Source organism: Galeopterus variegatus, unplaced genomic scaffold (assembly GCF_000696425.1).
Source record: "Galeopterus variegatus unplaced genomic scaffold, G_variegatus-3.0.2 Scaffold1467, whole genome shotgun sequence".
Lineage (NCBI taxonomy): Eukaryota > Metazoa > Chordata > Mammalia > Dermoptera > Cynocephalidae > Galeopterus > Galeopterus variegatus.
In genome coordinates this window covers 52,142-64,901 of record NW_007727578.1, presented here as the reverse complement: position 1 = coordinate 64,901, position 12,760 = coordinate 52,142, and the positions used below count along the sequence as shown (strand labels likewise).

Sequence of the window (12,760 nt, the reverse complement as noted above, 5' to 3'; positions counted from 1 at the left end):
ATCATGAACAACATCTTTACAATAAATATCACGTTAATTTTTTCCTTATAATGTTTTTTAAACTGTTTCCAGTTGGGACTAATTTTTAACCATCATTGTGATTGTTAAAATAATGAGTAATATTCCCAAAAAACCAAGGAAAAGAAAAGGCCAAAACAGAAAGTACTCAAAAGGGTAATTGCCATATATGAAAGTAAATAAAGGTGCTTATACATTGTCAAGGAATCTTTCTCACTTCTGAGCAAAAAATCACTTCTGACACCCCACTTCTCTATCTCTTGTTCAGGCTAAGCCTGTGCTATTTTCATGACTTTGGTCAAGTTCTTAGTTATAGTAAATATAAACTGTATGGATGAGTGAAAGCTCCCTAATTTTTATAGGCCTCAATTTTTGTCTGTATATTCCAGTTAATAAAACCCACACAACAGGCTAAGTAGGGCAATGCACATTACACAATTCCTTGTACCTCATAGGTCCTCAATAAATAAGCTATTATTATTTTTATTTTTAAAAATATTTGTCATACCTCCTTACTCTTTTCCATCATATTCCCGTATCCCAATAAACAGACAAATGTTTTAGAGAATGGAGTGAGGATACCTGTGGGTCTACTCCATAATTTAGCCATACCTTAGATCTACAAAGCAGTCTGGGATACTACGCTATTTAAAATTTTCTCTTTCTTAAGACATGTCTCATTTGTTTTGTAGCAGTTGCTAACTTGTATTCTCAATCTCTTTTACTTGCCCCATGAGTGCACATTCGTACACTTAGAGGTTTAGATCTAACATTCCACTGAGTGAAAATAAGAAGAAAATAAATGAACAACAAACCAAACAGTCTTAGCTGATCATATTTTAAATGCTCCAAATGCCCTCGTATCCATTCAGAGTTTTCAAACAGTACTTTCAAAATTAACCAAGCTTTTATCTGTGCTTGGTAGTAGCCCTTTAATTTAAAAAAAAAAATTCTTTCAGAATTTTCTAATAATACTTCTTTCACAGGTAAAATATGCAAGCCCCCAGTGCATAAATTAATTAAATTTGTCTGTCTGTTCTGTTGGCATCCTTTTTCTCCTTTTAATTTTCCCCTTTTCAGCCCAGGAAAATTTTAGCCACTATCTACTAGCAACTTACCATTTTATTATTATTTATATATTGTTATTATATTTAATGAATTAATGCCCTTTCACTTGAAATTTATTTCATATTATTTACGGATTTCCTACAGAATCTAAATTTCTTTTTTGTTTTCAGTAAGCACTAGTGACAAAAAATAAATACTCAAAACAGGCTAGTCCAATGGTAACTGAGGCATATGCAGGTAAAAATATGGTCAAGTTCAGAAGCATGCTGAAGCTCAGTCATCACCGAAACCCAGGTGTCCTGATTCCAGTTTAGTATTCTGTGCATCCCTCTTCATTGTGTTATATTACCATTGCTATGCCTTTGAAAATACTGGGATGTAAGAGTAATTTATTGTTTTTTTACATTTCAAATTACTGTAATGGAAAGAATGAATGATCTTTAAATCCTACTGATTTCCATTTAGTACACTGAAAACATATGTGGGCTCATTCATACTGCATACCCACTCTTGGTATGGTGCTTCATATATGTATTTGTTAAATAAATGATAAAAAGAAAGAAAGTAGCTCCTAAGTTTATGAAACACCATGAAGACATTAGTGATAAACAACAGACATTTGTGAAGTTCAATATTTGAATGTTTACTTTCAGTTGCAAAATCAGAGGCCTGAATTTTAGCTACTGGGGCACATATTTCATTATAACTGTTGCTTGATAGACGATAGCAGCCATCAGGCACAACTGTTTCAAGGAGGGTGAAAATAAATCTATAGTATTAGAGACTTTAAAACTTAACATTCTAAATTTAGTACAGTATATACAACTTAGGAATTCCAGCTACTGTTATGGTCAGAAATTCTGCAATGATTTGTGTTTACTAAGTGTGATAGGCAGAATTTTAAGATTCTCCCTAATGACCCACATCCCTGTAAAATCACCTCCCACTGAATGAAGGAAGGACCTGTGAATATGATGGGTTATTATTCCTGCAATTAGGTTATGTTACATGGCACAGTTGACTTTAAGAAGTGAAACTATCCTTAGTGGACCTGACCTAATCAGGTGAACCCTTAAAAGGGACAAACCTCTTCCTGATGAAAGGGATTCAGATTGTTGGGGATTCTACATGAAGTAGATTCTTCATTGCTGGCTTTGAAAATGCAGAGGGCCACATGGCAAGAAATGTAGGCAACTTCCAGGAGCTAAAAGTGGCCTCTGTCTGACATCCAACAAGAAAATAGTGACCTTGGTCCTACAACCATAAGGAACTTGATTTTGCTGACAACCTGAATCCTTGAAGTAGATTCTTGCCCAGAGAGTGCTGATAAGAATGCTGCCCAGCAAAGAAGACACTTTAAGACTGAGGACCTGAGCAGAGAACACAAATAAGCTGTACTCAAACTGTAAGATAATAAACAGGTATTATTTTAAGCTACTATGTTTGTAATAATTTGTCATGCAGCAATAGAAAACTCAGACACTCGGTATCCCAAAATACATGTAAAACTTTTCTTAGTACTTTCTTAAAGTTGAGCTCAAAATTTAAGGTAAGGGAGGACAAAATCTCGGTAATCAAGAGAATGAGGCATGAGGATGAGGAAGCCATCAGAATCTCAGTTGTTCACTGGCAGTGTGGCCACTGAAATGGTTAAAATGACATTGGAAACAGCAGGTTTAAGGATGGACAATTAGTCCAAGTTGCACTTAAGCGGAATCAGGGTAAATGTGAACAAGGTCTTTAACCACTAAAAGGCTTAAGTTGTTGCCAGATCACTCTAGATGCCTCCTTCTGCTTCAGAAGGTGTTATTATGTCATTCAGGAAGGAGCAGGATGGGTAGGGAGACAGGAAGAGAGGGAAGTTATAGTAGATAAAATGCTCTAAAATTAGCTCTAATGACTGAATGGTGATAAACCTGGGTTTATATTCTAAGACTCCTTATCCACATTTTAGTATCTTTGCTCTACATCATTCTATATCCCCAGGTTTAGTAACCTAGAAATATGTCCCAAAAGTTATGTGCTCAAGAAGAAAATATTCATTGAAGAGTCTAAATATTGAATTTGCTAACAAGTGAAGTGAAAATTTGGGAAATTTCTTTTAATAAGCTGAGAACATATTAGCTTATTTATTCAAACAAATATTTCTGCATTCCCCACATTAATGAATAGAGTCTTGATATAAAGCGTATTAGAACAGACTTATATTGAGTAAGTTTGTGAACCTAGAGGAAAGAGTGCCACACTTTATTTTTTAGGTCTTCATGCATACAAGCTAAGACAAAAATAATGCTCATGTCACTTACCATATCCACATTCGAAATTATAAAAAAAATAAGTAAAATACAACTGGCACACTGATTAGCTATGTAGAAAAAAACATAGAAAATATATTCTTTCAAAGAAAGGTAGCTTTAAATAAATCATACTAAAATGTTCTATATTTTCCAAAGTTATAACTATTTATAGGTAAAAATAACATGTCATTGAAAAAGACTAGGGCTTGGACGTTGATTATTAATAACAGATGAATTATTCAACCAGTTACCAACTGGTTTAGTTCTCAAGCAATATTTTTTTTATTTAAAATTACAAAAAATTAATAAAATTTTGAACTAAAGAGTATTCTAATAGTAATTACAGAAAGAGAGATCTAATGTTTATCTGTCTAGGCAGTAAAATGGGGCAATCATAAGGCTCACGTCAAGAACACCAAATGGAGAGTAACAACAGGTTATATCTATAGCTATATTTCAGCTAATAATCTCAAAAGAAATGATAGGATTAGTTGTGTAGCTATTAACGGATGAGGATGATGATTGTCAGTGACTGCAACATCACCATAAAGGAGACAGCACAGGCCATACTTCTCCTAATGGAAGTGTACAACACTACCTCTGGAGTGGTCTTGCCAGCGAACAGACAAATAAATAAGGAAACCTTAACCTGTAAAACTTCTTCCTATAACTATTAAAGGTTATCGTGCCGAGTGTCAGGTACATTGGGTCGTTATTCTATTCTCTGTAATGTTGCATATAATTGAGAATTTCTATAATCAAATGATTTTGTTATAAATATCATATCTTTAAATTTGAAAACCCATGTAAAACAGAACAATTTTTAACAAAATATAAATCACTAAATAGATCCATAAAAAAAGAAAACTTTAATCAAACAATGCAAACTAAAATTATAGTCCAGCCCTAGGCACCCACAAAATCTTCCAGGACCAGCCAGGCTTGGAAGCCTGTTACACCAAATGTTGAAGAAAAAATTCATCATTATAAAAGTAAACTCTTCGGGGCCGGCCCGGTGGCGCACTGCTACAGTGAGCCGCTTGGGAAGTGTGGCGGCGCTCCCACCGAGGGTTCGGATCCCACATACAGACCGGTTCCCGCTCACTGGCTGAGCGAGGTGCGGGGAGCAACACCGAGGGTTGCGATCCCGTTGCCGGTCCCGGGCCGGTACGGGCCCAACACTGAGGGTTGCGATCCGTTGCCGGTCATGAAAAAAGACAAAAAGGAAAAAAAAAAAAAATAATAAAAAAAAAAAAAATAAATAAAAGTAAACTCTTCCAAACCATACAGGAAGATTGGAAATTATTCAACCACTTTAACAAGCTAGCTCTCCTTGACAGAAAAACTAAATGAGGATGCCCCAAGAACAGAACACTTGAGCCAGCCTCCTTCATAGAGACTGACAAAAATTCCAAATAAATTTATAGCATATCTAATACAACAGTAAATTAAATGAAGAAATAAGGAAACAGGCTGTGTCCAAGGAATGCAAGGATCATACCACATAAGAAAAAATGTGAATTGGTATTTAGTATGTTAACAGAAGGAAAAAAAGATTGTGTGCAGGTATAAAGAAAAAACCTTTGGTAAAAATTCAGCACCGGTTCATAGTAATAACTTTTAGCAAAGCATACATTAGAATGAAATTTCCATATCATAAAATCAAGGACTAGCAAATCGCTCAATGGTTAGAGCTCAGCCTTATAACACCAAGGTCATGGGTTCAGATTCCTGTACCAGCCAGCTGCCAAAAAAAAAAAAAAAAAAAGAAGAAGAAGAAAACTTTCTTGATCATATCATAAAATCAACAGCAAACATATGTAAGTGTGAAATTTTAAAAGCATTCCCAATAAAGTCCAGAAAAAGACACCAAGTTATAGCACCAATTCTACTTGTTAAACTTGGACTGGATTGTATAACCAATATATACAGTCATCCACAAAAATACCAAAATAAAACATGAAAAATAAGAAAAGAAATAAAATGATCTTCTAATTAATAATTATAAACAAATCAGCTCACAAAAAATTCAGATGTATAAGGAACTTCAAAAGAATGTGTAGAAGGTCATTATATCAAAATCAGGAATCTAGCCACACAAAATAAGTAACTAATTAGAATATGTAAAGAAAAATATACCATTTGAAACAGCAACAACCTCCAAAATATACTTAAAAAGAGAATTAACAAAAATACACACAATCTTTATCAGATCAAATATAAAAACTTACTGATAGACTTAGGTAAAAGATGTCCCAAATAGAGCAATATACTGCTTATTCATGGTGAACATAATATTGTACAGATGTCAATTCTCCTTAATTTACAGATTTAGTGTCTTACCCAATGTGGTTGGCCTCAAGTCAGTACAGGGGAGGTGGCCCAGCACTTACAAGGAGCCAAGGTAAGACAATGAATGAGGACTGAGGGCAGCATCCACCCCAGAATAGGGGGTCTTACAGAGCGCAACTCCCACTGTCAATCTTGGGAAGGCCCAGGCCCTGTAGTTGAATTTGGGCTCCACCTTACTTCCTATTCTGGATTCTTAGGAAAATGAGGCAATTGGTCTGAGTCTTGCTGAGTCAGCTCAGCAGAAAGGAAAAACATCAAAAAAAGAACTTTATGTGGGTTCTCTGGAAATCCCCCTTCCCTTAGAACAAATGGAAACAGCCAGAGTGCAACTCCTGCTGTTAAGCTGGGAGGGGCAGGTGGGCGTGGCCAGAAGTGGATAACTGTGACTTCTGCCTCACCATGCTGTGAGGGAGGAGGCCTTGGCCTGAGAGGTGTGGCCAGAGGGAGGAGTCCTGGGATTGGGCAGATGTTAAGGTAAGTATCCTTTGTTGGAACTGTGGGGGCACACTCCCCCCAGAACATAAGTGGCTTAACAGAGGCCCACCCTCCTCTTTCCTGCCCTACCCCACTACTAACCATGGTTGACTCAAAGCACAGCTGTTAGGCTTTATGTCCCTCACTTCCTCTTGGAATCTATGGTGTAAAAAGCCTGGTCTGCAGGGGGCAGCCTCAAGTCAGCAGAAGGATGAATCAGGACTGGTCAAAAGTAAAGTTAATATCACAAGTTATAATTTAGACAAGCTCCCATATAACAGAGTACCAAGATGCCCCTGCTTTGTGTGTTCCTAAAGCAGTATGTTCAAGGAAACCAGCAGAGGTGGCTATTCTTGAATCACAACAATCATGCTGAATCAATAAATGGGCACACATGCAGAGATACACTACTTTTATAACTTGTTTCTAGTGAATGTGCTGAATCTTGCCCATTTGTAACAGATGCAATGTGAGAAATCCTGACTAAATTTTTCTCCTTTCCTCACAGTTCACCCCTTCAGGGTCACTCATGGTGCAATCTATGCATTTGATCTTCTGCATGCTCCCTTAGCAAGAATAGCTGGCCCTTGCATCCATAGGCCACAGCAGCAATATTGACTGTATCAACATACTACTAAAACACAAGTGCTGCCTCCCAGTACAGCTAATTTACCATCTTGAGAAAGAATAGTTGCAGGAACAGGTGTCTTACCTGGTCTACAATACCACACGTTATCAGCTAACACTGTTGGATCTGTAGGCTCTACATTTAACAGTATAGGAGAACTCATATTTGGCCAAAATGATAGTACAAATATACCCTTTAAAATAGAAGGTTTATCTGTTCCAGGCCATGCTATTTTCACTTGAGGAGGCCAAGTACTCTTTACACAAGGTGAGACTCGCAACTCTTCTTCTAATACTCTCCCCCAAGGTCCAATCAGGCCTACCCAGCTTACATGGGGGGCTTCTACTTTCCAAGGCCATCCTCATTGTAGTATCTGCTCCTGTTGTAAACAGCTTGGGGCCAGTAAGAGAATATTTCCATTCTTACCATATCCAGGATTCAGGAGATCATCTTTAGAAGTAACTTGCAATTGAATAGGTGCTGCAGCTCTGCAACAGAGCCTCTACTGGAGAGGACCCTCCCTCCAGTCATCATTCTGACTGTTGGACACACAAAAAAATGTCCATCCCTTCAAAGACAGGGAGCTGGCAGACAGCTTCGATCTCCTTTTCAAAAGACCACACATGGCCATAAGGCTACTCAATGCCTTCACAGTGCTTACCTGGTCTGGGGCGCCACAAGGCCATACAAGCAGAAGACCAGTAATTCTCTGACTTTGGCAGTGGTTCCACAAAACCCACCTGCCACCATGTCAGGAGAATCCTCCTCAGGTTTTCTGCCTATCTGCATGTGGCACCTGGCAAGCCATCAACGGTACATCTGCCTATCAGAGGCCTTCCTTCTCGGGTTTATGCAGCACCTGGTGGGCCATCGACCACATGGTCATGCAGTCAGCATGCTGCATTCTTTGATGTAGCCACCCAGCTTCTGGAACTCTATCCAGCCACCTTACCTTAGCCAGCACATCAGCTTCATCATTGCCTAGACTGGCTAAGGGGGAATGCTGTGTGACATGGAAAAGAGTTACTTCCTTTTCCTGTCTTAACTCACATAACTCTTGCCACATGGCTTGCCCCCACAAGGGCCGGTGACTTACCAGCCACCATTGATACTTCCAAATTGAGATCCAAAGGGTCAAACCCTTGAATACAGCCAAGCTGCCAGTACAGATGGTTAATGGCCCAGGCTCACTTTTTTCACCATCCATACTGCTCTTAATTCAGCACATTGGCTACTTTCCCTATACTATTCTCATACCACAAGGTATTGGTTAAGGGCTGGACAGCAACAGCTGTCCACAATGCTTAGGGTCCCATGCTAGGGCCACCTGTATACCAGGCTTGCTCCACAATAGGTCCCTGTCCCTCATGGAAAGGTGTGGTCTCCACCTCCATGGGTACAGGTCATGTCAAAGTTTCCTCCACAACCTCTACTAGACCTAACACAGTTTGCAATTCATTACACAAAGGACTTGTAGACACAGTACTTCTCTGTTCTGTACATGCTTCCCATATAGACAGAGTGGGAGTCTGAGCTACACCAGTTTTAGGGGTGGTTGTCCACATGTGTGGCCATCCTAGAATGGGGTGTGCTGTCCTAACTAGGACCTTGGAAGTTCCTATAATAGCTTCAGTGGCCATCAGGGCAGAATACACAGCTGCTAACTGTTTTTCTATCAGAGAGTAATGCACTTCAATGCCCTTCCAGAGCTGAGACCAGAATCCTATAGACATTCAGAATCAGTCTTGTCTCTGCCACAAATCCAATCCTTACCCTTCCTGGGTTATATGCACATCTAATTCAAAAGGCTTAGTGTGGTCAGCCTGTACTTGCTATATTACCCTCTTAGTAACACGATAAGCTTGTTCTACCTCTTCAGTCCAATCCCAAGGAACTCCTTTCTTTATTAATGCATACAGTGGGCACGCTACTTGGGATATGAGATACAAAAACTCTCCAATACGCCAAAGGTCCCAAAAATGCTTGTAGCTGAGCTACTGTTGTGGGCGAGGGTATGCCTGCGCCTTATCTATAATGGCTCCTGGGATGACTCGTGTCTTACTGGAACAAACAGTTCCCAAGATTTTGATAGACAGCCCAGGTCCTTGCACTTTAGTTGTGTTCACAGCCCACCCACATTGTCCCAAATGGCCTAGCAACACTGGAACTGCTTGGGTTAAACCTGCAAGGAATTCAGGTTAGTAAGTTAGTAAGGAATAAGGTTAGTAAGGCATCATCAATGTAATGAAACATTGTAACCATGCTGGGCCCAGTCCATTTGGCTAGGTCCCCAGCCACCAAACCATGACAGATAGTTGGGCTATTCAGATAACCTTGGAGCAACACTCGAAAAGTTCATTGTCTTCCTTCCCAGACAAAGGCAAGCTGATCCTGGCTATCAGCTGAGACTGGGAAAGAGAAAATAAAGCACTTGCAAGGTCCAGTACACAATGACAAGTTTCCAGCTGAGTCTTCAGCTGATCCATTAAGTAATGAACTGAAGGAAAAGCCATGTGCAAAGAAGGCACTACTTGGTCAGTTCCTGATAGTCCACAGTCATTCTCTAAGTACCATCAGGTTTTTTCATTGGCCACACCAGGGCATTAAAGGGCTGTGCACGGGATGAATGATGCCAACCTTTTGTAACTGCAAGATAGTGGCACTTACCTCCGTATGTCCTCCTGGCAAGTGATACTGTTTTGCATATCCCTGTGACACAGGCTTTACTGCCTGGATCTACAGGCAGAATTCTCCAACTGTTGTTTGCAGATGCAAAGCATAAAGCACATCTATACCCAAGATGCACTCAGCTACTGGGGACACATACACAGCACATACACAAGGGGGCAATCTTCCAATGCCCAGTGGTAAAGACACAGCTTTGACTTTAATAGTCTGTCCTCCATAGCCATCAACATTCATTATGGCCCCCAGAAACTTATCTGGGTTGCCATATATTAGGTTACATTCTGCCCCGGCATCCACCAACATTAACACACACTGCACATTTATCATCCACTCCTAGGTCACACAACAGTATGAGCCAAGCAGCTAGGAGTTCACAACAGGTCATGCAAGAAGACGCACAAGTTCTCCCAACTCACCCTCAGGGTCATCATTGTCCTCAGCTTCAGAAGCAGGGGTGGCCTCTTGCTGTACTTTAGTGTCCAGCATGTCTGTCTTTTCTGTTGGTTCTCAAAGCCATGCTGCACCATGGAGTGCCTGATCTATGTTGACTCACAGCACAGTAAGTAGCAGCCAGTACATCCGGCCAGCCACACACTGGGACTCTTCATCTTTCACCATGGAGCTCAATTCTCTGAGAGCTTTCTCCATGCTCTCAGGGATCCATCCACTTGGTACCACACTTCCAGTGGAACCACAGGAATGCTGCCACCAGGTACCACATGCTCAAGGCAGCCACTTTCCTCCCCCTCCTGAGGGGCTTGTGGCTCCCTTACCTGCTCATCCTGCAGAAACTATGCCAATTATCAGGCAGGAATCTCTGATCCTTCTGCCCCTTCCTGAGCAGGTCATGAGTCAGGTAATCGAAAGAAGATACTAGCAGCTTTATGGAAGGTAGACATAATTTATTCTTCAGATATGAGCTTCACAGACATGCTTGATTCTCAGACAGAAGCTCAGGCTCTACTCCACTGACCCTCTATGCTCTACCCTCCTTCCATGCTCCACTGACCAGCAGTTCAGAGCAGATACCTTTATGCTCTTAGTACACAATAGCAGCCACAAGCTAAGCTTTATATAATCACAACAATCATGCTGAATCAGTAAATGGGCATAGATATGGAATTGCACTACTTTTATAACTTGTTTCTAGTGAATGTGCTGAATCTTGCCCATTTGTATCAGGTGAAAAGCAAGAGATACTGACTAAATTTTCCTACTTTCCTCACAGGGGTGCTCAGTCCACTGCAGTGGGAGGAGAGTCCCCCTCCTGTACTTATATTCTCTTCGGGGATAGATGCCAGAATTTGCCTGCTGCTGTGACACCGAGCACTTTTAAGGCACCTCAGGAAGCCTCATCTACTACCAATTCTACTGCAGCTGTTTCAGATGAAGTTGCCAACAGCCAAGATATGAAAGTTCAAATTCTTTGCAGAGAATTGAGATCATCTGCAAAGACCCTTTAAACAAGAAAGTGGTTCTGTTGGTACAGTTCCTGCTGCAGAAGTATCAAAAGAAAGAGCCAATTACAAAGACAGACATGCTGAAGTTTATGATCAAAAAGTACAAATATCACTTCAATGAGGTCCTCAGAAGAGCCTCTGAGCACATGGAGCTGGTCTTTGGTGTTGATTTGAAGGAAATGGATCCCATCAGTCTTTAATCTGCCCTTGTCAGCAAACTAGACCTCACCTTTGATGGAATGATGAGTGAGAAAGAGAATATGCCCAAGACTGGCCTAATGATTTTGCTGAATGTGATCTTCATGAAAAGCAACTGTGCCCCAAAGAGAAGATCTGGGAAGTGCTGAATATAATTGGTGTATATGCTGATAGGAAGCACTTCATCTATGGGGAGCCCAGGAAGGTCATAACCGAAGATTTGGTGTAGCTAAAGTACCTAGAGTACCAGCAGGTGCCCAACAGTGATCCTCCAAGCTATGAATTCCTGTGGGATCCAAGAGCCCACGCTGAAATCAGCAAGATGAGAGTCCTGGAGTTTTTACCCAAGGTCTGTGGTACTGTCCGTAGTGCCTTCCCTTCTTGGTATGAAGATGCTTTGAGAAATGAGGAAGAAAGAGCTCAAGCCAGAGTTTCAGCCAGGGCCCGTGTTATTGCCATGGCCAGCGCATGTTCCAGGGCCATGTCCAGCAGCTTTACCCATGCTAAGTGAAATCTGCGTCTGATTCTTTACTCTTTGGTTGATAAGGTCTGCCAGTGTCCTAATAAAGAAGAGCCACAGTGGGGCGGGAGGGAATAAGTGTATATCATCATTGTGTTACTGTTGTATATTGATAACTTAGAGTTTTACCTTTTTTTTTTCTTTTTTGTAGGTTATATTTCAAATGTTGAAGTCTGAAAAAGACTGTTTTCTTTGTCGAAGAAAAGTACAATCAAAATACTAAGTAGTGGGTGGCCAGAGTGAATCTGGAAGGAACACAGTGTATATTATCTTTGAGCTCCTATTCTATATTTGTAATATCTCAAATGATGATCTGTTCTTTGTTTTATATTTCAAATTTTATTTGTTTTAATAGGTTTCAATACCTTCAGAATAGGTTTATTAATGACTTTGGCTACAAATTTATTGCTGTTTAATAGTTTTAAGAGTAGGAGTTTTATTATTTTGTTAAAAAAAAAAAATATTGGGAAACTTTTTTTTAATATATATTTAGTGAACCAGAACATGAAAATATGGCATTGGAATAAGCATTTCCTTGGAAATGTGAAAGAATTTAGCAGTAAAATTTGGAAGATTAAGAAATGGAAAAAGAGTAAAAGATGTTCAGTTCTTGTTTTCCTTTATCCATTTTAGCCTGTTCTATAGAAATAAAAGATACATACCTGGATTTGCTTAGCTTACTAAAGAATGCAGAAAAATAAAATGTTTATAAACTAGAATTTATGCTCACTGACTCGTTCATTTGCCAAATATTAATTGAGCTTTTGCTTTTTAAAAGTCATTTTGTTAGAAATGGGGAAAGTAGGATACAAAACACCAGCCCCTACTTAGAATTTTAAGTCAATGAATAGTAATCATCCAACTGTGGAAGACTCCCCTACGTACAAATTAAGTAACTCATCCTCAAATGGAGGAAATTTTATTTAGTCTTACTTGATAAGTAGCATTATGGGCTAATTTGGTATTAATTGTTCCCAAAAAGCTGCATATTCACCCTAATTAATAAAAAATAAATCACCCTAGAGAAGAGGGTTTTATTATCTGTGGTAAAAGCAAT

The 12,760-nt window shown here is 39.6% G+C and overlaps 1 protein-coding gene across 1 annotated transcript; it reads left to right on the top strand.

Annotated features, from left to right (window-relative positions):
• The first annotated feature begins 10,141 nt into the window (after nt 1-10,141).
• On the top strand, nt 10,142-11,694 carry LOC103594059 (melanoma-associated antigen B18-like). The gene is given in 3 exon segments (XM_008577245.1): nt 10,142-10,237; nt 10,958-11,303; nt 11,306-11,694. Coding segments are annotated over 3 exon segments (831 nt in total).
• The last annotated feature ends 1,066 nt before the right edge of the window (nt 11,695-12,760 follow it).